Genomic DNA, 27,272 nt, shown 5'->3' with positions numbered 1-27,272 from the left:
AAATTCATATAATTAACGGCTTTGTCCATTAATATTATTATAATACATATATTTAATATATTTAATAAATATATATAGTAATATTTTATATTTAATTTAAAATTTTACATCATAAACATAAGGTGTTTAAAAAGGATATAGTAACTGAGGAAAGAAAATAATTAAAATATTCAAATTAAAATGTTATATAAAATAGTTTATTTAGTTCACACAGGTTACAATTGTATTTTTTTACAATAAAGAATTTTTATAAGAATATAAAAGCAAGACTAACAAAAAAAAATTAAAAATCAAACAATTAAAAAGTGTTGGTCAAATTTTTTGTATTCAATAAAATGTTTTTAATCGCTAAGTTTCATATAATTTATATTATATTTCTATATATATATATGTATAAATATAAGCCCATTTATATATCTCCTATAAAGTTGTTTCTATAATTTGTTCTTTTGAATAAAAGACAGTTTTTTTATATTCGAAGATGATCGTACATTAATTATCTTATAAAAATATATTATTATTTAATAATATATTACAGTTATTATCTAATAAAAATATAATTTACAATGTAATTGTTATAAATATATAAATTATATCTATATAATTAATGACAATATTCAATACATTTATAAAAACATTAATTTATCTAGAAGTATATATAATATATAACATAATTTAAACAAAACATTAACGCTTTAGGGGTATAATTTACATAGAAGACATTTAAATCTCCCGGACAAAAAATACGATCTACATTGTCTTTCTTTTTATATTCCTTACTTTTCATTTTAATCTTCATCTGTTTTTGAAGAAGAATCATAACGTCTTCTTTTTTCTAGATGTTTTTTTCCTTTGTGAACCATCTGCCTCTAGTGAAATATCTGATTCTGGTGAGCTACCTGCTTTTTGTAAATCACCTGAATCAATATCTGTGCTTTCACTTAAGGTTTCATGTGACCTTTTCTTTACTCCACTTGCTTCTTGTGGAACATCCAATTGATGTTTTGTCTTACGACGAGTAACAACTGCTTTTAATCGTTTTTTTGGAGAAGAGGAAGAAGGTTTTTTCAAATCAATCTTTTTACCTTCATCTTCATCCGTTGATGAAGAAGAATGATAACATCTTTTTATTCGTAGATATTTTGTTTCCATTCGTGAACCATCTTCTTCTGATGAAATATCTGCTTCTGGTGAGCTCCCTTCTTTTTGTAAATCATCGATATCCGTGCTCACACTTGAGCTTTCGTATGACCTTTTACTAACCCGACTTTCTTTTTGTGGAACAGTTAATTCATGTTTTGCCTTATCGTGAGAAACAACTGGTTCGGATTGTTTTTTTGGAACAGAGGAAGAAGGTTTTTCGAATTCTATCTGTTCACCTTTATCTTCATCTGTTGTTGAAGTAGAATCATAACGTCTTCTTTTTTCTAGACATTTTCTTTTCCTTGGTGAAACATCAGCTTTTGGTGAAATATCTGATTTTAGTGAGCTACCTGCTTTTTGCAAATCACCTATATCGGTATCCGTACTTTCACTTGAGGTTTCATGTGACCTTTTTCTTAGCTTACTTGCTTCTTGTGGAATATCTAATAGAGGTTTTGTCTTACTACGAAAAACAACTGGTTTGGATTGTTTTTTTGGAACAGAGGAAGAAGGTTTTTCGAATTCGATCTTTTCACCTTTATCTTCATCTGTTGTTGAAGTAGAATCATAACGTCTTCTTTTGTCTAGACATATTTTTTTCCTTCGTGAACCATCTGCTTCTGATGAAATATCTGCTTCTGGTGAGCACTCTTCTTTTTGTAAATCATCGATATCCGTGTTTTCACTTGCGCTTTCGTATGACCTTTTATTAACCCGACTTCCTTTTTGTGGAACAGTTAATTTATGTTTTGCCTTATCATGAGAAACAACTGGTTTGGATTGTTCTTCTTGTACAGATGAAGAAGGTTTTGAAGATCCAGTTTCTATTGAATCCTGATAACTCAACATATCTGACGTTTCTTCCCCCCAGATTTCTTCTAGTTGTTCAATATCTTCTTCTAGCAAACTACCTCCTTGTAGCAAGCTATCTTCTTGTGGCGAACTATCTTCTTGTAGCACAATACTTCCTTCTAGCAAACTATCTTCTGGTAGCGAACTAAATTCTTGTTGCGAACTATCTTCTAGTAGCGAATTACTTTCTTGTAGCGAACTACTTTCTTGTTGTGAAATATCTGCTTGTGGTGATTCATCATTTGTTGTGTCACTATGATCAGTAGCTATTATGTCTGGAACAGCTCTAGACGAAGAAGGTTCTTCCGTTTTAATCAGTTGTAAATTCGTCTCTGTTGCCAAAATATGTGACACTTCAGCATCCGCCATTTCTTCTTCAATATTTTCTGCATATTTTTCTTTCATAGAACTAATGTGCCGTTGTAAATCATCCGAATCATGTGTTGTTGCAGCTGGGAAACTAAAAGGTTGTGATTGTTGTTGTAGAACATCTCCAGTTGATGGAAGCTCTTCTAATTCAACTTCTGATGGAGTAGTCACTTCTGATAAAATATGTGACTCTTCAGCTACCATTATTATTTCTGTACCTATTTCTTCATGTTTCTTTTTGATTGTCTCTTTTGGCTGTTGTGAACTAACCCTATCATGTGTTGTTTCTGCAGGTACACTAAATGATTGCGATTGTTCTTGTAGAACATCTCTAGTTGATGGAGGCTCTTCTAATTCAACTTCTAATGGAGTAGTCACTTCTGATGAAAAATGTGACGATTGAATTACCCATCTTTCAACATCCATTTTTTTATTTATCTTTTCTTTTGAACTAGATTCTTGTTGTGGACAATCTGTTTGTTGTGAAGTAGATGCCAATTGTGTCATAAATTTTGAACCCATATCATATAGAATTTGTTTCTTGTTATCTGGCATAGTATCTACAAATGATAATGGAGATCCACTACCTGATGAAGAAGCTTCATCAGAACCACTGTCTATTTTTAGTTTCTTAAGTTCCTATTATATCAAATGAAATGATTTTTATTAAAGAAAAAGAAGAAAAAAAGAAATAAATTTCAAGTCATTCAAATTGATAATTACTACATTTACCTTCCTTTCTTTATTCAATCTTTTATAATATGATTGTATTCGCATTTCTGACTTCTTTGAACTTGACTTTTTGTCTTGCATTAATTTTGGTTTCCAGGATTTATCTGGGATATCTCTCTTTCTAAACGACTTCGGGTTAAGTCTTGGCTGTTATTAAATACATTTTATGTAATATATGTCTTATTTCATTTTAACAACTATTTTCATACCCTTTTTAATTTAGAAAGTGATGTTTTCTGTATTTCTGCTGGTTCTTGGGATTTTCTCCATTCTTGAAAAGATGGGCCTTGTAAATTTGGAAGTTCTGCTATTTGACTCTCCTCCTGTTGTGAACTCTCCTCCTGATGAGAACTCTCCTCCTGAAGTGAACTCCCCTCCTGAGATGACTCTTGGTAAGATGTTGAGGGTCTTGACTAGTGTTTGAAATCAATAATAATTAATATTTGTCATATATCACTTAATGAGAACGTAATTTTAAGAAACAAATCTAATATATTACCTCGTCGTGGGATGAAAATGTAATTTGAGTTTCTTGAGTAGGATCCATCAAAAATTTACATGTATTTTTATGCTCGTCTATTTGAGACCTAGGAACGTGGTGATTAGGATTATAAGGACATTGAACAAGATCTTCGTCGCTCATCTGTATTTTTACAAAAAAAAAATAAATTAATATATTAAGAATTCAATGAAAAATTAATAATAAAATTAAAGAAAGAAATTATTGTAGATAATTTCATAAAATTACCTTGCCTTTATGTTATATAAAATTATAAGATATATATGTATATGTATTGGTTTATCACACACTCTTTTTTTTTAAGTTTTTAAGCGAACAATAAACATTTTATAATAAATATATATATAATATATGTATTGTAGTCAATACATGCATATATATATATATATTCAATATATATATATACATAAATATATATCTATATATATATGTAGTTATTTTCATGGATTTATATATCATATGAAATATACCTATAACGATAAAAGTTATTTAAATAATATTAATTGGAAACACTGTGCATAAAAAAATTAATTATAATTACCTTTTGTGACTACATTAATTGTAGTTTTACTAAATATAACTTTCTCAAGCTTATTTTGTGTGTGTTTTTTTGTTAAAAAGGTCCCAAAAATTTATAAAAGCAAACAAAAATTAAAAAAATTCCATATATATGATCAGATATCGTAAGATGTAACACGTATTTTAAAATGCTTTTTTGTTAATGGAAATTGAATAAAATATAATTTGCACATTGTAGGTAATGCTTGTCTGTCAAATCAGGATCCTAACTGACAAGAACGAACGAGATTTGATTGTTCAGTTGAAATAAAATTGAAAGTAATATGAAATTCAAAATAAAAAAAAAATTTTCGAATATTTCAATTCTCAATTATCGAATCTCGATCTTCGATATATTTACCAACATCATTTACAACTAGTATAAGGACATATCATAAATTATAACATATTTATTCGTTATAACATTAATTATACCGAGTTTATATGATTTAATCGATAATAATTGTTCTAAAAAAAACAAAACACATATTTTCGTTGATAAATTACTTGAGAAAAGTATAAATGATTTTTTTTTTATTTAATTGATATCTCGAGTCTTGAGTTTAATATCGATTATTTGAAATAATTAATTCATATTTAAAAGCATTATCTGTGACATTGTTAACGACAATAATAAACATTTGATTTAGTATTAAAGTATTAAGAAGAAAATAATTTAATATTATTATGATATTTAAAGTATAGTGTAGTTTATATTTAACATAAATATATTCATATAATTAACGGCTATGTCCAATGATAATAATGTACTATATATATTAGGGTGGGTCAAAAAAGTTTGATGATGATTTGGTGAGAATTTTTTTAAGGTGTCTAGCAACCCATTTTTTCATGGAACTTGAAAAAAAAAATAAGTCATTTTTTTGACCCACCCTAATATATATACATTCAATATATTTAAGGGTTCATTCTGGTTTATACGCTAAAAAATGGCTATTTTCACGATTTTTTTTTAGGCATAGTAGGATACATATACATATGAAAGTTGTTGGGTATGATAAATACACTCTAGAAGTACGAGAAAAAATTTTTTTTTTATTATTTTTAACATATTTTGACATTCAAAATGGCTGACAAACGTGAACCCTTAAAAAGTAGGTATGCTGTTAGCGGGCATCGAAATTTGAGAACGGTTGATCTAAAACAAAAAAATTAAACGGTGTTAAATTCAGTATGACAATAGCTATCGGGTATGCTACAACTATCAATTTATATGAAAACAAAACAAAATGACGGCCATTTTTTGAAAAATAAAAAAAACGTTGATTTTTTTCGATCTTTTATACAAAAAAAATATAGTAAAAATTAATATTTTGACTTAGTTGTAGCATGCGAGATAGCTATTAATGTGTAGAGTATGTGGTTAAAATTTCAGAAGGAACGGTTGAGTAGTTTCGGAGAAATCATGCCCGCCAACCGAAAAAACGTTGTTTCGAGAAAAACGCATATAAAGTTTTTTTTTTTAAATTTTAAAAAAGTCTGACTTTACCTTATTCTGCGATGCCTGCCCCATACGGTACGCTTTCTGCTACTTCAAAGTACTCATTACCTTCTACTCTAACCTTTTTTCGTTGTCTTGGCCTTTTTTAAAGATTTGCCGCTCAAACGATTGGTTGAGCGCACACGCGTGTTGTGTCGTGGTTGCTAAAGTAATTAACTGCAACAAGGCCAAGTTTTATCCCCAAAATGTGCATTATTTTAAGTATTGGATCAAAACCTTCGTTGAATATACAACATGTCAATTTACAAGCTATTTCAACAATTTTTTTTACAATTAAATAGGTGTTTAAGCACAATAGGACAGACGCATTTGTTAAAGCACTCATTATTATTTTGAGTGTGGCCACCTAAACACCTTTCAAGTGATTCTGTTTTTGTCAGGTCAAAATCAACCTTTTGTTTTTTGCTGCTATATTCATGCTGAGACATATCCACTTACACAACCGCCAATGGTTTGTCTTCTCTATCAGTAATATCTCTATGTGTTTGGATCGCAAAATAATATACTTAAACTGCTCGGATCGTTCTAAAATGTTTGTATGATAATTCTACATATGTCTACTTTCGAAAAATGCACAAAAAAAGAATTGATTTTTTCAAAATGATAAACCAGAATGAGCCCTTAATGAATATATAGACTAATATTTTATATATAATTTAAAATGTTAAATCATTACCATGGATTCTATGAAAGAAGATTGGAGCTTAGGAAAGAAAATAATTTAAAAAGTCAAATTAAAATGTTATACAAAATAGTATAATTAGTTCACACATGTTATAATTGTATTTTTTACAATGAAGAATTTTTATAAGAATATAAAAGCGAGACTAACAAGAAAAATTAAACATTCAAAAATTGAAAGATGTTGGTCAAATTTTTTGTATTCAATAAAATGTTTTTATTCGCTAAGTTTTATTTAATTTATATTATATTTCTATATATATGTAAGCTATCATATATATCTCCTTTAAAGTTGTTTCTATAATTTGTTCTTTTTAATAAAAAAAGAAAAGATGATCGTACATTAATTATTTCATAAAAATATATTATTAATTAATAATATATTATAATAATTACATTATTATTACAAATTATAATGTAATTATTATAAATGTATAAAAAATATTTCTATCTAATTAGTGATAATATTCAATACATTTATAAAAACAATAATTTATATGAAAATATATATAGTATATAATATAATTGCCATAATACATTAACGTTTTAAGTGTATAGTTAACATAGAAGACATTTAAGTCTCCTATACAATAATACGATTTATGTTGTCTTTCTTTTTATATTCCTTTCTTTTTATCTTTATCTTCATCTTTTTTTGACGAAGAATCATAACGTTTTCCTATTTTTAAAAATTTTTTTCCTTTGTGAACCATCTCCTTTTGGTGAAATATCTGATTTTGGTGGGCTATCTGCTATTGGTATATCATCTACATCGATATCCGTGTCTTCACTTGAGGTTTCATATGACCTTTTCCTTAGTCTACTTGCTTCTTGTGGAACATCCAATTGATGTTTTGTCTTACCAGGAGAAATAACTGGTTTTGATTGTTTTGTTGAAGAAGAAGTAGAAGGTTTATCCAAATCAATCTGTTCATCTGTATCTTTATCTTTTGTTGAAGCAGCTTCAAAACGTCTTCTTATTTCTAGAAATTTTTTTTCCTTTGAGAACTATCTGCTTCTGGTGAAATAGCTGATTTTCGTGAGCTACTTGATTTTTGGAAATCACTTACATCGATATCCGTGTCTTCACTTGACGTTTCAAGTGACCTTTTCCACTGTCTACTTGCTTCTTGTGGAACATCTAATTGATGTTTTGTCTTACCACGAGAAACAACTGGTTTTGATTGTTTTTTTAAAGAAGAGGTAGAAGGTTTTTCCAAATCAATCTTATCATCTGTATCTTTATCTTTTGTTGAAGCAGCTTCAAAACGTCTTCTTATTTCAAGAAATTTTTTTTTCCTTTGAGAACTATCTGCTTCTGGTGAAATAGCTGATTTTGGTGATCTACCTGATTTTGGTAAATCACCTGAATCGATATCTGTGCTTTCACTTGAGGTTTCATGTGACCTTTTTCTCTGTCTACTTGCTTCTTGCGGAACATCTAATTGATGTTTTGTCTTACCACGAGAACCAACTGGTTTTGATCGTTTTTTTGGAGAAGAGGAAGAAGGATTTTCCAAATCAATCTTCCCATCTTCATCTTCATCTGATGTTGAAGAGGAATGATAACCTCTTTTTATTTGTAGAAATTTTGTTTTCCTTCGTGAACTATCTGATTCTGATGATATATCTGCTTCTGGTGACTTCCTTTCTTTTTGTAAATTATCGATATCCGTGCTTCCACGTGATCTTCTGGATGATCTTATCGTTAACCTATCTCTTCCTTGTGAATCATCTGTTTCAGGACTTGAACATTCACGATGAGTAAGTGGTTGTAAATCTTCGTCTTCTTCATATAGAGTTAAAATAGGTTCTGGAGAATCAATTCCTACTGAATGCAGAAATTTCCAAATATCTGATGTTTCTGGCCTCCTTCTTTCTTTTAGTTGTGAACTATCTTCTTGTTGCAAACAACCTCCTTGTAGCAAACTATCTTCTTGTAGCGAACTACTTTCTTGTTGTGAAATATCTGCTTGTGGTGTCTCAACATTTGTTGTTTCACCATGATCAGTAGCTATTATGCCTGGAACAGCTCTAGACGAAGAAGGTTCTTCCGTTTTAATCAGTTGTAAATTCGTCTCTGTTGCCAAAATATGTGACACTTCAGCATCCGTCATTTCTTCTCCAATATTTTCTGCATATTTTTCTTTCATAGAACTAATGGGCCGTTGTAAATCCTCTGAATCATGTGTTGTTGCAGCAGGGGAACTAAAAGGTTGTGATTGTTGTTGTGGAACCACTTCAAACAAAGAAGATTCTTTCGACTCAGCTTCTACTTGAATAGTCACATGTGATAAAGTATGTGACTCTTCAGTTTGTATTTTTTCTTTAGTATCCATTTCTTCATGTTTCTTTTTATTTATAATTTCTGACTGTTGTGAATCATCCGAATCATGTGTTGTTGCAGCAGGGGAACTAAAAGGTTGTGATTGTTGTTGTGGAACCACTTCAAACAAAGAAGATTCTTCCGATTCAACTTGTAGTTGAGTAGTCACTTCTGATAAAGTATGTGACTCTTCAGTCTCCATTTCTGCTTCAGTATCCATTTCTTCATGTTTTGTTTTACTTATAATTTTTGGCTGTTGTGAAACATCCGAATCATGTGTTGTTGCAGCAGGGAAACTAAATGGTTGTGATTGTTGTAGTGAAGCATCTGCAGCCAAAGAAGGTTCTTCTAATTCAACTTCTAGTTGAGTAGTCACTTCTGATAAAGTATGTGACTCTTCAGTCTCAATTTTTGCTTCAGTATCTATTTCTTCAGGACTCTTTTCCTTTGTCTTCTTTGGCTGTTGTAAACGATCTGAATCTTGTTTTGTCTCAGTAGAACTTACTGATTGTATTTGTTGCTGTGGAACATCTGCAGTAAGAGAAGGTTCTACCAATTCAACTTCTAATTGAGTAATCACTTCTGATAAAGTATGTGACTCTTCAGTCTCAATTTTTGCTTCAGTATCTATTTCTACAGGGCTCTTTTCCTTTGTCTTCTTTTGCTGTTGTGAACGATCTGAATCTCGTTTTGTCTCAATAGGAAAACTAACTGATTGTAATTGTTGTTGTGGAACATCTGCAGTTAGAGAAAATTCTCCCAATTCAATTTCTAATTGAGTAATCATTTTAGAAAAAGTAGCTGACGCTTTAGCCTTTTTTTTTTCTTCTGTATCCATTTTTTTAGGTATCTTTTCCTCTGTCTTTTTTGGCTTTTGTGAACGATCTGAATCTTTTTTTGTCCTAGTAGGAGAACTAACTGATTGTAATTGTTTTTTTGAAACATCTGTAGCTAGAGAAAGTTTTTCTAATTTTATTTCTATTTGAGTAATCCTTTCTGATAAAGTAGGTGAAACTTGAGCCTTATTTTTTTCTTCTGTACCCATTTTTTCAGGTATCTGTTCCTCTGGCATTTTTGGCTTTTGTGAACGATCTGAATCTTTTTTTGTCTCAGTAGAAGAACTAACTGATTGTGATTGTTTTTTTGAAACATCTGCAGCCAGAGAAAGTTTTTCCAATTTAATTTCTATTTGAGTAATCCTTTCTAGTAAAGTAGGTGACATTTGAGCTTTATTTTTTTCTTCTGTATCCATTTTTTCAGATATCTTTTCCTCTGTCACTTTTGACTTTTGTGAAAGATCCGAATCATGTGTTGTTTCAGTGCTTACACTAAATGATTGCGATTGTTCTTGTAGAACATCTCCAGTTGAAGGAGGCTCTTCCAATTTAACTTCTAATGGAGTAGTCACTTCTGACATAAAACGTGACGATTCAATCACCCATCTTTCAACATCTGTTTGTTTATGTATCTCTTCCCCTGTCATTTTTGGCTTTGGTGAACTAGATTCTTGTTGTGAACTACCTGTTTGTTGCGAAGTAGATCTCAGTTGTTCTAGAAATTCTGTACCCATATTATATAGAATTTTTTTCTTTTTATCTGGCATAATGTCTATAAGTGATAATGTCGACCCACTGCTTGATGAAAAATCTTCATCAGAACTACTGTCTATTTTTAGTTTCTCCAGTAACTATCATATCAAAAGAAATGATTTTTATTAGGAAAAAGAAAAATTAAATGAAGAAAATTTTTAATCATTTAGATTACTAATTACAACATTTACCTTTATTTTTTCATGTAATATTTTATAATATGATTCTATTCGCATTTCTGGCTTCTTAGAACTTGACTTTTTGTCTTGCTCTAATTTTTGTTTACAGGATTCTATTTCTGATTCAGCTAGGATACCACTCTTTCTTAACGACCTTGAAATAAGTCTTTGCTGAAATTATATAAATTTCATATAATATCTGTCTTATTTCATTTTAACAACTATTTTCATACCATTTTTAATCCGGAAGATGATTTTTCCTGTAATTTTGTTGGATCTTTGGGTGGTCTCCATTCATGAAAACATGGACCCTGTAAATTTGGAAGTTCTGCTATTTGACTCTCCTCCTGTTGTGAGCTCCCCTCCTGAAGTAAACTCCCCTCCTGAAATGAACTCTCCTCCTGAAGTGACTCCTGGTAAGATGTTGAGGGTCTTGGCTAGTGTTTTAAATCAATATTAATAATATTTTTCTTATAACACTTGATGAGAACGTAATTTTAAAAAGCAAAAGTAATATATTACTTCGTCATCCGATGAAGTTCTAATTTGCATTTCTTGATTAGGATCCATCAATAATTTACATGTATTTACATGCTCGTTTATTTGAGATCTAGGAACCTGGTGATTGGGATTATTCGGACACTGAACAAGTTCTTCGTCGCTCATCTGTATTTATAGAAAAAATTAATTAATATTAAAAATTCATTGAAAAATTAATAAAACTTAAAAAAAAGAAAATATTGTAGTTAATTTCAAAAAATTACCTTTTTTATATGTTGTATAAAATTATAAGATATATATGTATATGTATTTGTTTATCTCACACTTTTTTTTTTAAGCTTTTAAATTCACAATAAGCATCGTATAATAAATATATATATATAATATATGTATTTGATTCAATATACATGTATATATATGTATACTACAAATATATATACATAAATATATCTATACATACATGTATATATATATTTATTTTTTTAAATAACTTTTCATGGATCTATATATCATATGAAATAAACCTAAAATGTGATAAAAGTTATTTAAATAATATTAAATAAAAACCTTTTTTAAGAATAATATTAATTGTAATTACTTTTTGTCACAGCTTTAACGGGAGTTTTATGAAAGATAACTCTCTCAATATTATTCCGCGTTTTTTTTTTGTTAACGTATTATTTAAAAGAGTACTTAAGATGAGAAAAACAAACAAATATTAAAAAATTCTTTGTATATGATCAGATATCGTAAGATGAAACACGTATTTTAGAATGCTTTTTTGTTAATTGAATTTGAATAAAATATAATTAGCACATTGTAAGTAATGCTTGTCTGTCAAATAAGCCCACCAACTGACAAGATTGAACAAAGATTGATCGTTCTGTTGAGATTAAATTGAAAGTAATATGAAATTCGAAAAAAAAAAAATTTTTGAATTTTTCGACTCTCAAGTATCGAATCTCGAACAACGATTTATTTACAAACATCATTTACAGCAATCATACGGACTTATTATAAGTTATAACATATTAATTCTTTAAAAATTAATTATACCAAGTTTAAATGATTTATTCGATAACAATTTTTCTGTAAAAACAAATCATATATTTTTCCTGAAAAATTACTTGAGAAAAGAATAAATTATTGATTTTTATTTAATTTTTATCTCGAGTCTCGAGTTTAATATCGATTATTTGAAATACATCGAAATTCGTAATTAAAAACATTATCTGTGACATTGGTAACGATAATAATATAAACATTTGTTTTTATTTTTAAATTAAAGTATAGGAAAATAGAAAAACATAAAACATTATTATGATATTAAAAGTTTAGTGTAGTTTGTATTCAACATAAACAAATTCATATTCTATATATATATGTATATCAAAAGATATTCAGAGACAGAAATCAGTACACGTGAAAGTTTGATGATGAATATCTTTTGAACGCTTAATTTAATCGCCAAAACATAAGACACCATTTTTATAGAGCAGTTAATTTCCTACAAAAATTTATATTGTGTACTTTTTAATAGTCATGTATTATCGAGTTATAAAATTCATAATCAAAAATGAAATTTGTCTTTAAATAATCAAACTTAAATCTTCAATATCATTCAAATGGTGAGGTTTACGGAAAAAATATAAGATACCTTTTTTGTAGAGCATTAAATTTCCTAAAAAATTCATCTAGAACATTTTACTGTAAAATTAATTAATGATGAGGTATGAATTTTATTCTATTGGACTGAGAAAAATAAAAAAACTGCGATGCGGAGGATCTTCCTATTAAAATTAAGAGCTTATATTTGATGAGAATTGTTTTAAGGTTTCTAGCAACCCATTTTTCCATGACACTTGAAAAAAAAAATAAGTCATTTTTTTGACCCGCCCTAATATATATACATTCAATATATTTAAGGGTTCATTTTGGTTTATACGCTAAAAAAATGGCTATTTTCACGATTTTTTTTTAGGCTTAGTAGGATACATATACATATTAAAGTTGTTGGGTATGATAAATACACTCTAGAAGTACGAGAAAAAAATTTTTTTTTATTATTTTTAACATATTTTGACATTCAAAATGGCTGACAAACGTGAACCCTTAAAAAGTAGGTGTGCTGTTAGCAGGCATCGAAATTTAAGAACGGTTGATCTAAAACAAAAAAATTAAACGGTGTTAAATTCAGTACGACAATAGCTATCGGGTATGCTACAACTATCAATTTTTATGAAAACAAAACAAAATGACGGCCATTTTTCGAAAAATAAAAAAATCGTTGATTTTTTTCGCACTTTTTTACAAAAAACATATAGTAAAAATTAATATTTTGACTTGGTTGTAGCATGCGAGATAGCCATTCATGTGTAGAGTATGTGGTTAAAATTTCAGAAGGATCGGTTGAGTAGTTTCGGAGATATCATGCCCGCCAACCGAAAAAACGTTGTTTCGAGAAAAACGCGTTTAAAGTTTTTTGTAACAAATTTTTAAAAAGTCTGACTTTACCTTATTCTGCGATGCCTGCACCATACAGTATGCCTTCTGCTTCTTCAAAATACTCATATTCTTCAACTCTAACCTTTTTTCGTTGTGTCCTGGCCTCTTTTAAAGATTCTCCGCTCAAACGATTGGCTGAACGCACACACGTGTTGTCGCGGTGACTAGCGTAATTGACTGCGATAGGGCCAAGTTTTATCTCCAAAACGTGCATTATTTTTAGTATTGGATCAAAACCTTCGTTAAATATACATGTTGCCAATTGACAAGCTATTTCCACAATTTTTTTACCATTAAATAGATGTTTAAGCACCATAGCCCAAACGCATTTGTTGAAGCACTCATTATTATTTTGAGTGTTGCCACCTAAACATCTTTCAAGCAATTCTGGTTTTGTCAGGTCTTCGTACACTGGCTTTAATACTTCTTGGACATCTTTAGCGAGAGGAGAAGGATGTTTATAAGTATCAAGGGTTTTAGCTGCCTCAACTTTACGATACTTACACCAGTTGCTAGAACAGTATGTATGTTGCGGGTCATCATCAGTAGAAATTTTGTGATAGTACCCCGCCCAAATTTCCTTTCTCATGTTCTCAATTGAATTTTTATTTCTTTGAACAGCTAACCCATAGTTAGTTGACAATTCCTTCATCAACTTTATAGTCAATCGTTGAGTTTTAATCACTGGAACACTTTTTTTAATAACTTTTTCTTTTTTACAACTTTCTTCGGTCCTTTTTTTGCAGCAGGTTTCTTGGCTTTTGCTTGTTTCAGAGCTTTTCTCTTTTGAATCAGTGCTTTTCGTGCTTCATTAGCACGATTGGAAACTCGTTTGGCAACATGTAAAACACACTCTAATTTTTTGATAACAAAATCTTCGCCGTAGGGAAAAACATTTAGCAACATTTGAAAAGTTTTCGTGTCGCCATCGCCGATATAATAACCATATTTTACGGAGAACTTCTTGAGTGATCGAAGAAACATCTCCACGATACCATCAACCTCCATCTTCCCGGCACTACCTTCATGGTTTATCGTACAATGCGTTTTATGCTGTTCGTACCAGGCAAGATAGTTTACTTCCTTCACTTTTTTTTCCACATCTCACATCCCTTACAGTAAGTTGACCTTATAGAAACGTCGACAATTTTTCCACTATATTTTAAAATTAGAGAAACTATTCCAATCACCGAAGAGAATCCTCTTTTGGCCCAAGAGCCGCCGCCAGAAACAGACAGAATATCCTCTGGTTCTCCTCGTTTCTTGTTTTCGAGTTGCTCTTCGGTGACGGCTTTATGCGACACTACGTTAAAAACAGCATTGACCGCGATTACTATAGAGTCAACGATTCCATAATATGCAGAGATACTTAAACCTTTTCTGAGGTCCATAAGGTTGCAAACCATATTTATACCATGCACACCAATACCAAGTAGCCCTCCTAAACTTTCCTTTTAGTCTCTGCATAGAGTTTTCCTTTCCAAAAAAACAATATAGCGAAAAAAACTGAATACTAGTTTTGTTTTCCTACAGCATTCTGAATAATATGCAGAGACATTTCCACTTAAACAACCGTTTATGGTTTGTCTCCTCTCTCTGTAATATCTCTGTGTTTGGGTCGCAAAATAATATACTTAGACTGCTCGGATCGTTCTAAAATTTTTGTATGATAATTCTACATATGTCTACTTTCGAAAAATGAACAAAAAAAGAAATGATTTGTTCTAAATGATAAACCAAAATGAACCCTTAATGAATATATAGAATAATATTTTATATATAATTTAAAATGTTAAATCATTAACATAGATTCTAAGAAAGAAGATTGTAGCTCAGGAAAGAAAATAATTTAAAAAGTCAAATTAAAATGTTATACAAAGTAGTATAATTAGTTCACACATGTTATAATTGTATTTTTTACAATGAAGAATTTTTATAAGAATATAAAATCGAAACTAACAAGAAAAATTAAACATTCAAAAATTGAAAGATGTTGGTCAAATTTTTTGTATTCAATAAAATGTTTAATTCGCTAAGTTTTATTTCATTTATATTATATTTCTATATATATTTAAGCTATCATATATATCTCCTTTAAAGTTGTTTCTATAATTTGTTCTTTTTATTAAAAGACTTCATTTTAATAAAAAAATAAAAGAAGTTCGTACATTAATTATTTCATAAAAATATATTATTATTTAATAATATATTATAATTATTACATTATTATTATAAATTATAATGTAATTGTTATAAATGTATAAAAAATATTTTTATCTAATTAGTGATAATATTCAATACATTTATAAAAACAATAATTTATATAGAAATATATATAGTATATAATATAAATGCCATAATACATTAACGTTTCAAGTGTATAATTAACATAGAAGACATTTAAGTCTCCTAGAAAATTATACGATCTATATTGTCTTACTTTTTATATTCCTTTTTTTCATCTTTATCTTCATCTTTTTTTGACGAAGAATCATAACGTTTTCCTATTTTTAAAAATTTTTTTTCCTTTGTGAACCATCTCCTTTTGGTGAAATATCTGATTTTGGTGAGCTAACTGCTATTGGTATATCATCTATATCGATATCCGTGCCTTCACTTGAGGTTTCATACGACCTTTTCCTTAGTCTACTTGCTTCTTGTGGAACATCCAATTGATGTTTTGTCTTACCAGGAGAAACAACTGGTTTTGATTGTTTTGTTGAATAAGAGGTAGAAGGTTTTTCCAAATCAATCTCTTCATCTGTATCTGTATCTTTTGTTGAAGAAGCTTCAAAACGTCTTCTTATTTCTAGAAATTTCTTTTTCCTTTGAGAACTATCTGCTTCTGGTGAAATAGCTGATTTTCGTGAGCTACTTGATTTTTGTAAATCACTTATATCGATATCTGTGCTTTCACTTGAGGTTTCATATGACCTTTTCCTTAGTCTACTTGCTTCTTGTGGAACATCCAATTGATGTTTTGTATTACCAGGAGAAACAACTGGTTTTGATTGTTTTGTTGGAGAAGAGGTAGAAGGTTTTTCCAAATCAATCTGTTCATTTGTATCTGTATCTTTTGTTGAAGAAGCTTCAAAACGTCTTCTTATTTCTAGAAATTTCTTTTTCCTTTGAGAACTATCTGCTTCTGGTGAAATAGCTGATTTTCGTGAGCTACTTGATTTTTGGAAATCACTTACATCGATATCTGTGCTTTCACTTGAGGTTTCATGTGACCTTTTCCTTAGTCTACTTGCTTCTTGTGGAACATCCAATTGATGTTTTGTCTTACCAGGAGAAACAACTGGTTTTGGTTGGTTTTTTGAAGAAGAGGTAGAAGGTTTTTCCAAATCAATCTTTACACCTTCATCTTCATCTGTTGTAGAAGAAGAATCATAACGTCTTGTTATCCCCAGAAATTTTTTTCCTTTGTGAACCATCTGCTTTTGGTGGAATATCTGATTTGGGAGATCTAACTGCTTTTTGTAAATCACCTTTATCGATATCCGTGCTTTCACTTGAGGTTTCATGTGCCCTTTTCTTTGGTCCACTTGCTTCTTGTGGAACAACTAATTGATGTTTTGTCTTACCACGAGAACCAACTTGTTTTGATCGTTTTTTTGGAGAAGAGGAGAAAGGTTTTTCCAAATCAATCTTTACACCTACATCTTCATCTGTTGATGAAGAAGAATCATACCGTCTTGTTATCTCCAGAAATTCTTTTTTCCTTTGTGAACCATCTGATTCTGATGATATATCTGCTTCTGGTGACTTCCTTTCTTTTTGTAAATTATCGATATCCGTGCTTTCACGTGAGCTTCTGTATGATCTTATCGTTAACCTATCTCTCCCTTGTGAATTATCTGTTTCAGGAGTTGACAATTCACGAAGAGTAAGTGGTTGTAAATCTTCGTCTTCTTCATATAGAGTTACAATAGGTTCTGGAGAATCAATTTCTACTGAATGCAGAAATTTCCAAATATATGATGTTTTTTCCCTCCTTCTTTCTTCTGGTTGTGAACTATCTTCTTGTTGCAAACTACTTTCTTCTTGTAAAATAACTACTTGTAATACCTCATCATAAAAAGTTTCATCAGGTTGTGCTACTATTATTTCCGAAGCATCTCTAGACAAGGAAGGTTCTTCCGTTTCAACCAGTCGTGAATTCGTCTCTTCTGCAAAAATATGTGACACTGCAGCGTCCATCGTTTCTTCTTTTTGCGATTCAACTTCAACTTGATTAATCACTTGTGATAAAGTATGTGACTCTTCAGTCTCCCTTTTTTTTCATTATCCATTTCTTCATGTTGCTTTTTACTCATAATTTCTGGCTGTTGTGAAACATCCGAATCATGTGTTGTTGCAGCAGGGAAACTAAAAGGTTGTGATTGTTGTTGTGGAACCACTTCAAACAAAGAAGATTCTTCCGATTCAACTTCTAATTGAGTTGTCACTTCTGATAAAGTATGTGACTCTTCAGTTTGTATTTTTTCTTCAGTATTCAACTCTTCATGTTTCTTTTTACTTATAATTTTTGGCTGTTGTGAATCATCCGAAACATGTGTCGTTGCAGCATCAAAACTAAATGGTTGTGACTGTTGTAGTGGAGCATCTGCAGCCAAAGAAGGTTCTTCCAATTCAACTTCTAATTGAGTAGTCACTTCTGATAAAGTATGTGACTCTTCAGTCTCCATTTCTGCTTCAGTCTCCATTTCTTCATGTTTCTTTTCACTTATAATTTTTTGCTGTTGTAAGCGATCTGAATCTCGTTTTGTCTCAGTAGGAGAACTTACTGGTTGTATTTGTTGTTGTGGAACATCTGCAGCCAGAGAAGGTTCTACCAAATCAACTTCTAATTGAGTAATCACTTCTGATAAAGTATGTGACTCTTCAGGCTTCATTTCTGCTTCAGTCTCCATTTCTTCATGTTTCTTTTCACTTATAATTTTTTGCTGTTGTAAGCGATCTGAATCTCGTTTTGTCTCAGTAGGAGAACTTACTGGTTGTAATTGTTGTTGTGGAACATCTGCAGTTAGAGAAAATTCTCCCAATTCAATTTCTAATTGAGTAATCATTTTTGAAAAGTAGGTGACGCTTTAGCTTTTTTTTCTTCTTCTGTATCCATTTTTTTAGGTGTCTTGTCCTCTGTCATTTTTGGCTTTTGTGAACGATCTGAATCTTTTTTTGTCTCAGTAGGAGAACTAACTGATTGTATTTGTCTTTTTGAATCATCTGCAGCCAGAGAAATTTTTTCCAATTTTATTTCTATTTGAGTAATCCTTTCTGATAAAGTAGGTGACACTTGAGCCTTATTTTTTTCTTCTGTACCCATTTTTTCAGGTATCTGTTCCTCTGTCATTTTTGGCTTTTGTGAACGACCTGAATCTTTTTTTGTCTCAGTAGGAGAACTAACTAATTGTGATTGTTTTTTTGAAACATCTGCGGCCAGAGAAAGTTTTTCCAATTTAATTTCTATTTGAGTAATCCTTTCTAGTAAAGTAGGTGACACTTGAGCTTTATTTTTTTCTTTTGCATCCATTTTTTCAGATATCTTTTCCTCTGTCACTTTTGACTTTTGTGGAAGATCCGAATCATATGTTGTTTCAGTGCTTACACTAAATGATTGCGATTGTTCTTGTAGAACATCTTCAGTTGAAGAAGGCTCTTCCAATTTAACTTCTAATGGTGTAGTCACTTCTGACATAAAACGTGACGATTCAATCACCCATCTTTCAACATCTGTTTGTTTATGTATCTCTTCCCCTGTCATTTTTGGCTTTGGTGAACTAGATTCTTGTTGTGAACTACCTGTTTGTTGTGAAGTAGATCTCAGTTGTTCTAGAAATTCTGTACCCATATTATATAGAGTTTTTTTCTTTTTATCTGGCATAATGTCTATAAGTGATAATGTCGACCCACTGCTTGATGAAAAATCTTCATCAGAACTACTGTCTATTTTTAGTTTCTCCAGTAACTATCATATCAAAAGAAATGATTTTTATTAGGAGAAAGAAAAATTAAATGAAGAAAATTTTTAATCATTTAAATTACTAATTACAACATTTACCTTCATTTTTTCATGTAATATTTTATAATATAATTCTATTCGCATTTCTGGCTTCCTAAAACTTGACTTTTTGTCTTGCTCTAATTTTTGTTTACAGGATTCTATTTCTGATTCAGCTAGGATACCACTCTTTCTTAACGACCTTGAAATAAGTCTTTGCTGAAATTATATAAATTTCATATAATATCTGTCTTATTTCATTTTAACAACTATTTTCATACCATTTTTAATCCGGAAGATGATTTTTCCTGTAATTTTGTTGGATCTTTGGGTGGTCTCCATTCATGAAAACATGGATCCTGTAAATTTGGAAGTTCTGCTATTTGACTCTCCTCCTGTTGTGAACTCCCCTCCTGAAGTAAACTCCCCTCCTGAAGTGAACTCCCCTCCTGAGGTAACTCCTGGTAAGATGTTGAGGGTCTTGGCTAGTGTTTTAAATCAAATTAATAATATTTTTCTTATAACACTTGATGAGAACGGAATTTTAAGGAGCAAATGTAATATATTACTTCGTCATCGGATGAAGTTCTAATTTGCATTTCTTGATTAGGATCCATCAATAATTTACATGTATTTACATGCTCGTTTATTTGAGATCTAGGAACCTGGTGATTGGGATTATTCGGACACTGAACAAGTTCTTCGTCGCTCATCTGTATTTATAGAAAAAATTAATTAATATTAGAAATGCAATAAAAAATTAATAAAACTAAAAAAAGAAAATATCGTAAATAATTTCAAAAAATTACCTTGCTTATATGTTGTATAAAATTATAAGATATATATGTATATGTATTTGTTTATCTCACACTCTTTTTTTTTAAGCTTTTAAATTCACAATAAGCATCGTATAATAAATATATATATAATATATGTATTTGATTCAATATACATGTATATATATATACTCAAAATATATATACATAAATATATTTATACATACATGTATATATATATTTATTTATTTAAATAACTTTTCATGGATCTATATATTATATGAAATAAACCTAAAATGTGATAAAAGTTATTTATATAATATTAAATAAAAACTTTTTTGAAGAATAATATTAATTATAATTACTTTTTGTCACAGAATTAACGGGAGTTTTATGAAAGATAACTCTCTCAAATTTATTTCGCGTTTTTTTTTTTGTTAACGTATTATTTAAAAGAGTACTTAAAATGAGAAAAACAAACAAATATTAAAAAACTCTATGTATATGATCAGATATCGTAAGATGAGACACGTATTTTAAAATGCTTTTTTGTTAATTGAATTTGAATAAAATATAATTAGCACATTGTAAGTAATGCTTGTCTGTCAAATAAGCCCACCAACTGACAAGATTGAACAAAGATTGATCGTTCTGTTGAGATTAAATTCAACGTAATATGAAATTCGAAAAAAAAAAAAATTTTTGAATTTTTCGACTCTCAAGTATCGAATCTTGAACTACGATTTATTTACAAACATCATTTACAGCAATTATACGGACTTATTATAAGTTATAACATATTAATTCTTTAAAAACTAATTATACCAAGTTTATATGATTTAATCGATAATAATTGTTCTGAAAAAAACAAACCACATATTTTCGTTGATAAATTACTTGAGAAAAGTATAAATGATTTTTTTCTTTATTTAATTTATATCTCGAGTCTTGAGTTTAATATCGATTATTTGAAATAATTAATTCATATTTAAAAGCATTATCTGTGACATTGTTAACGACAATAATAAACATTTGATTTAGTATTAAAGTATTAAGAAGAAAAAAATATAAAATTATTATGTTATTTAAAGTATAGTGTAATTTATATTTAACATAAATATATTCATATAATTAACGGCTATATCCAATGATATTAATGTACTATATATATTAGGGCGGGTCAAAAAAGTGACCTATTTTTTTTTTTCAAGTGCCATGGAAAAATGGGTTGGTAGACAGCTTAAGAAGTTCCATGGGTTTCACGGATTCAACAAATCGATTTTTTTTTGTTGCTTATTAAAACCTACAACATCTCTAGAATATTATCCGAAAATTTCAACTTGATCCGAGTAATAGTTTCAGAGATACAGCCTTTTAAAGTTGCGCGCTCAAAGCTACCTGCTGGGCTCCGCTTGCCGTAGGTATAAAAGAGCAGCTGCTCGCCTATTGTTCATTCGTCCTTGGTTATTTTTCTCATCTTCTAAGGATAACTAGTTGAAATACTTCATTTGGTGATTACTTGTTGAACCACGAGGTTTATTTTGAGATTATAAGTGTCCAAAGTAAATTATATGAAAAAATGCCTAAAGTTTCAAGATCTCAATTAGTGGACGGTGCTAGTAGAAAAGATCAACCTAAGAAACGGAGACAGTCGTTCAATCCTAAAAATCCAGGTTCAGATTCCTGGTGTGCCTGGCAGCGAGCATCAGCAACAAACACTGTTTCATCGTTCAAACACGATTATACACCATTACCAGATGATGTTTTGACTGCAATAAAACCTATTTACGAAAATCTGAGTAAGGATAAGCTTTTGGAGCGATAAGTTCGTGGTTTTATACAAAATAGCAACGAAAGTTACAACCAGTTGATCTGGAAAATTACTCCAAAAATACTTCCAGCTGGTTCTAAGATCGTTGATATTGCTGCATTGACTGCTGCTTGCATTTTTAATGAAGTAACATCATCATTATTATTAATCATGCACTGTATGGACTTAAAACTTGGCCCAAATTCCCACGAATATGCCCGAAATGCTGACGAAAACCGTATCTGTGCCGCCGAGAAAAAATCTGCGAAAGAGACTCGTGAAGCCAGGATTCGTCATAGACAGGAACAAAAGGATGCCGAGGACATTGCAGATGTAGCAGATTCATTAGTTTATGGCCCAGGAATCGACGATTCAATGTAAGTCAAGAAAAACAATTTTTTTTCCTGTTCTATGGTCACTCAAAACTTTAAACGTGTTTTTCTCAAAACAATGTTTTCAAAGTCGGTTGTCAAGATTTCTCGAAGGCTACTCAACCGATCTCGATGAAATTTTAAACAGGTCTTCGAGATACAATTTACAAGGACTTGGACGAAGGATTTTTTCTTTTTTTTCAATTACAACAATTTTTTTTTTTTTTTAAATGCCGCGGAATTTTTACTGAATTCTGCATGTTTTTGTAAAAACCGCTGTCAAACATCCAATTTTCATTTTTCTTTCCTTCGTCTAATTTCTAGTTTAAAGCCTTAACTAAAACAAGTATTTTTTTTTTTTCACTTCAGATGATCCTGCTTGGAGTTCTGCTGTCAACGCGAATACACCTTTCTTCCGAGGGCTCGCCGGGAATGACATCACAATGGCGGAGTTTTTAATATATTTTTTTTTTAATTTCAGAAAATGTTTATTAAATATGTATCTTTAGGATAATAAAAAATTTGAATCAAATATTTCATATATTATATGAAAAAAAAAATCTTGAAAATACGCCGTTTTTACCCGGATGAAACCCATGTAACCACTTAAAACAATTCCCACCAAATCATCATCAAACATTCATGTGTATTGATTTGTGTTTCTGAATATCTTTTGAACGATTAATTTAATCGCCAAAACATAAGACACCATTTTTATAGAGCATTCAATTTCCTACAAAATTTGTCTAAAACATTTTTCTGTACAATTAATAAATAATGAGGTATGAATTTTAATCTAATGTTTCGAGGAAAACGAGTATACAGTATTTTTTAAAATTTTAAAAAAGTCTGACTTTACCTTATTCTGCGATGCCTGGCCCATACAGTACGCCTTCTGCTACTTCAAAGTACTCATTATCTTCCACTGTAGCCTTTTTTCGTTTTATCCTGGCCTTTTTTAAAGATTTGCCGCTCAAACGATTGCTTGAGCGCACACACGTGTTGTCGCGGTTGCTAGCATAATTAACTGCGATAGGGCCAAGTTTGATACCCAAAACGTGCATTATTTTCAGTATTGGATCAAAACCTTCGTTGAATATACAACATGTCAATTTACAAGCTATTTCAACAATTTTTTTTACCATTAAATAGGTGTTTAAGCACAATAGCCCAGACGCATTTATTAAAGCACTCATTATTATTTTGAGTGTGGCCACCTAAACACCTTTCAAGTGATTCTGTTTTTGTCAGGTCAATATCAACCTTTTGTTTTTTGCTGCTATATTCATGCAGAGACATTTCCACAACCGCCAATGGTTTGTCTCCTCTATCTGTAATATCTCTATGTGTTTGAATCGCAAAATAATATAATTAAACTGCTCGGATCGTTATAAAATTTTTGTATGATAATTCTACATATATCTACTTTCGAAAAATGAACAAAAAAAGAAATGATTTTTTCAAAATGATAAACCAGAATGAACCCTTAATGAATATATAGAATAATATTTTATATATAATTAATAATGTCAAATCATTACCATAGATTCTATGAAAGAAGATTGGAGCTCAGGAAAGAAAATAATTTAAAAAGTCAAATTAAAATGTTATACAGAATAGTATAATTATTTCACACATGTTATAATTGTATTTTTTATAATGAAGAATTTTTATAAGAATATAAAAGCGAGACTAACAAGAAAAATTAAACATTCAAAAATTGAAAGATGTTGGTCAAATTTTTTGTATTCAATAAAATGTTTTTATTCGCTAAGTTTTATTTAATTTATATTATATTTCTATATATATGTAAGCTATCATATATATCTCCTTTAAAGTTGTTTCTATAATTTGTTCTTTTTAATAAAAAAAGAAAAGATGATCGTACATTAATTATTTCATAAAAATATATTATTATTTAATAATATATTATAGTTATTACATTATTATTATAAATTATAATGTAATTGTTATAAATCTATAAATTATATCAATTTAATTAATGACGGTATTAAATACATTTATATAAGGAATAATTTATATAAAAATATATACAATATATAATACAATTTACATAAAACATTAACGATTTAAGTGTATAATTAACATAGAAGACATTCAAGTCTCCTATACAATAATACGATTTATATTGTATTACTTTTTATATTCCTTTCTTTTTATCTTTATCTTCATCTTTTTTTGACGAAGAATCATAACGTTTTCTTATTTCTAAAAATTTTTTTCCTTTGTGAACCATCTCCTTTTGGTGAAGTATCTGATTTTGGTGAGCTAACTGCTGATGGTATATCATCTAAATCGATATCCGTGCCTTCACTTGAGGACTCATATGACCTTTTCCTTAGTCTACTTGCTTCTTGTGGAACATCCAATTGATGTTTTGTCTTACCAGGAGAAACAACTGGTTTTGATTGTTTTTTTAAAGAAGAGGTAGAACGTTCTTCCGAATCAATCTTTTTATCATTATCTTCATCTTTTTTTGAAGCAATTTCAAAACGTCTTCTTATTTCTAGAAATTTCTTTTTCCTTTGAGAACTATCTGCTTCTGGTGAAATAGCTGATTTTGGTGAGCTACCTGATTTTGGTAAATCACCTGAATCGATATCTGTGCTTTCACTTGAGGTTTCATGTGACCTTTTCCTCTGTCTACTTGCTTCTTGTGGAACATCTAATTGATGTTTTGTCTTACCAGGAGAAACAACTGGTTTTGATTGTTTTTTTAAAGAAGAGGTAAAACGTTCTTCCGAATCAATCTTTTTATAATTACCTTCATCTTTTGTTGAAGCAGTTTCAAAACGTCTTCTTATTTCTAAAAATTTTTTTTCCTTTGAGAACTATCTGCTTCTGGTGAAATAGCTGATTTTGGTGAGCTACCTAATTTTGGTAAATCACCTGAATCGATATCTGTGCTATCACTTGAGGTTTCATGTGACCTTTTCCTCTGTCTACTTGCTTCTTGTGGAACATCTAATTGATGTTTTGTCTTACCAGGAGAAACAACTGGTTTAGATCGTTTTTTTGGAGAAGAGGAAGAAGGATTTTCCAAATCAATCTTCTCATCTTCATCTTCATCTGATGTTGAAGAGGAATGATAACCTCTTTTTATTTGTAGAAATTTTGTTTTGCTTCGTGAACCATCTGCTTCTGATGATTTATCTGCTTCTGGTGACTTCCTTTCTTTTTGTAAATTATCGGTATTCGTGTTTTCACGTGAACTTCTGTATGATCTTATCGTTAACCTATCTCTGGCTTTTGAATCATCTGTTTCAGGAGTTGACCATTCACGATGAATAAGTGGTTGTAAATCTTCGTCTTCTTCATATAGAGTTACCATAGGTTCTTTAAAATCAATTGCTACTAAATGCAGAGGTTTCCAAATATCTAATGTTTTTTCCCTCCTTCTTGCTTCTGGTTTTGGCCTACCTTCTTGTAGCAAACTACTTGCTTGTTGTGAAATATCTGCTTGTGGTGACTCATCATAAGAGGTTTCATCAGGTTGTGTTACTATTATTTTCGAAGCATCTCTAGACAAGGAAGGTTCTTCCGTTTGAACCAGTCGTGAACTCGTCTCTTCTGCAAAAATGTGTGACACTGCAGCGTCCGTCATTTCTTCTTTTTGCGATTCAACTTCAACTTGAATAATCACATGTGATAAACTATGTGACTCTTCAGTCTCCATTTTTTTTTCATTATCCATTTCTTCATGTTGCTTTTTACTTATAATTTCTGGTTGTTGTGATACATCCGAATCATGTTTTGTTGCAGCAGGGAAACTAAAATGTTGTGATTGTTGTTGTGAAACCACTTTATACAGAGAAGATTCTTCCGATTCAACTTCTACTTGAATAGTCACATGTGATAAAGTATGTGACTCTTCAGTTTGTATTTTTTCTTCAGTATCCATTTCTTCATGTTTCTTTTTAATTATAATTTTTGACTGTTGTGAATCATCCGAATCATGTGTTGTTGCAGCAGGGAAACTAAAAGATTGTGATTGTTGTTGTGGAACCACTTCAAACAAAGAAGATTCTTCCGATTCAACTTCTAGTTGAGTAGTCACTTCCGATAAAGTATGTGACTCTTCAGTCTCCATTTCTGCTTCAGTATACATTTCTTCATGTTTCTTTTTACTTATAATATTTGGCTGTTGTGAATCATCCGAAACATGTGTTGTTGCAGCATGAAAACTAAATAGTTGTGATTGTTGTAGTGGAGCATCTGCAGCTAAAGAAGGTTCTTCCAATTCAACTTCTAATTGAGTAGTTACTTCTGATAAAGTATGTGACTCTTCAGTCTTCATTTTTGCTTCAGTATACATTTCTTCATTTTTCTTTTCCGTTGTCTTCTTTGGCTGTTGTAAACGATCTGAATCTTGTTTTGTCTCAGTAAGAGAACTAACTGATTGTATTTGTTGTTGTGGAACATCTGCAGCAAGAGAAGGTTCTACCAATTCAACTTCTAATTGAGTAATCACTTCTGATAAAGTATGTGACTTTTCAGTCTCAATTTTTGCTTCAGTCTCAATTTTTGCTTCAATATCAATTTCTTCAGGTTTCTTTTCCTTTGTCTTCTTTGGCTGTTGTAAACGATCTGAATCTTGTTTTGTCACAGTAGGAGAACTTACTGATTGTTTTTGTTGTTGTGGAAGATCTGCAGTTAGAGAAAGTTCTCCCAATTCAATTTCTAATTGAGTAATCTTTTCTGAAAAAGTAAGTGACGCTTTAGCATTTTTTTTTCTTCTGTATCCATTTTTTCAGGTATCTTTTCCTCTGTTATTTTTGGCTTTTGTGAATGATCTGAATCTTTTTTTGTCTCA

The 27,272-nt window shown here is 30.2% G+C and overlaps 1 protein-coding gene across 1 annotated transcript; it reads right to left on the bottom strand.

Annotated features, from left to right (window-relative positions):
- Positions 1-15,937: 15,937 nt before the first annotated feature.
- On the bottom strand, positions 15,938-17,680 carry LOC149032133 (uncharacterized). The gene is made up of 2 exons (XM_089173992.1): positions 16,912-17,680; positions 15,938-16,850 (listed from the first exon to the last, which is right to left on the bottom strand). Exons 1-2 carry the CDS (start codon positions 17,678-17,680, stop codon positions 15,988-15,990), a joined length of 1,632 nt encoding a protein of 543 aa, XP_089030118.1. The 3' UTR covers positions 15,938-15,987.
- Between the last annotated feature and the right edge of the window lie 9,592 nt (positions 17,681-27,272).

Source organism: Polistes dominula, unplaced genomic scaffold, assembly GCF_049000335.1.
Source record: "Polistes dominula isolate Pdom_NZ unplaced genomic scaffold, Pdom_raw_medaka contig_75, whole genome shotgun sequence".
Classification (NCBI taxonomy): Eukaryota; Metazoa; Arthropoda; class Insecta; order Hymenoptera; family Vespidae; genus Polistes; species Polistes dominula.
Note: the sequence above shows the minus strand (reverse complement) of the source record. Positions and strands in the feature narration are given on the sequence as shown.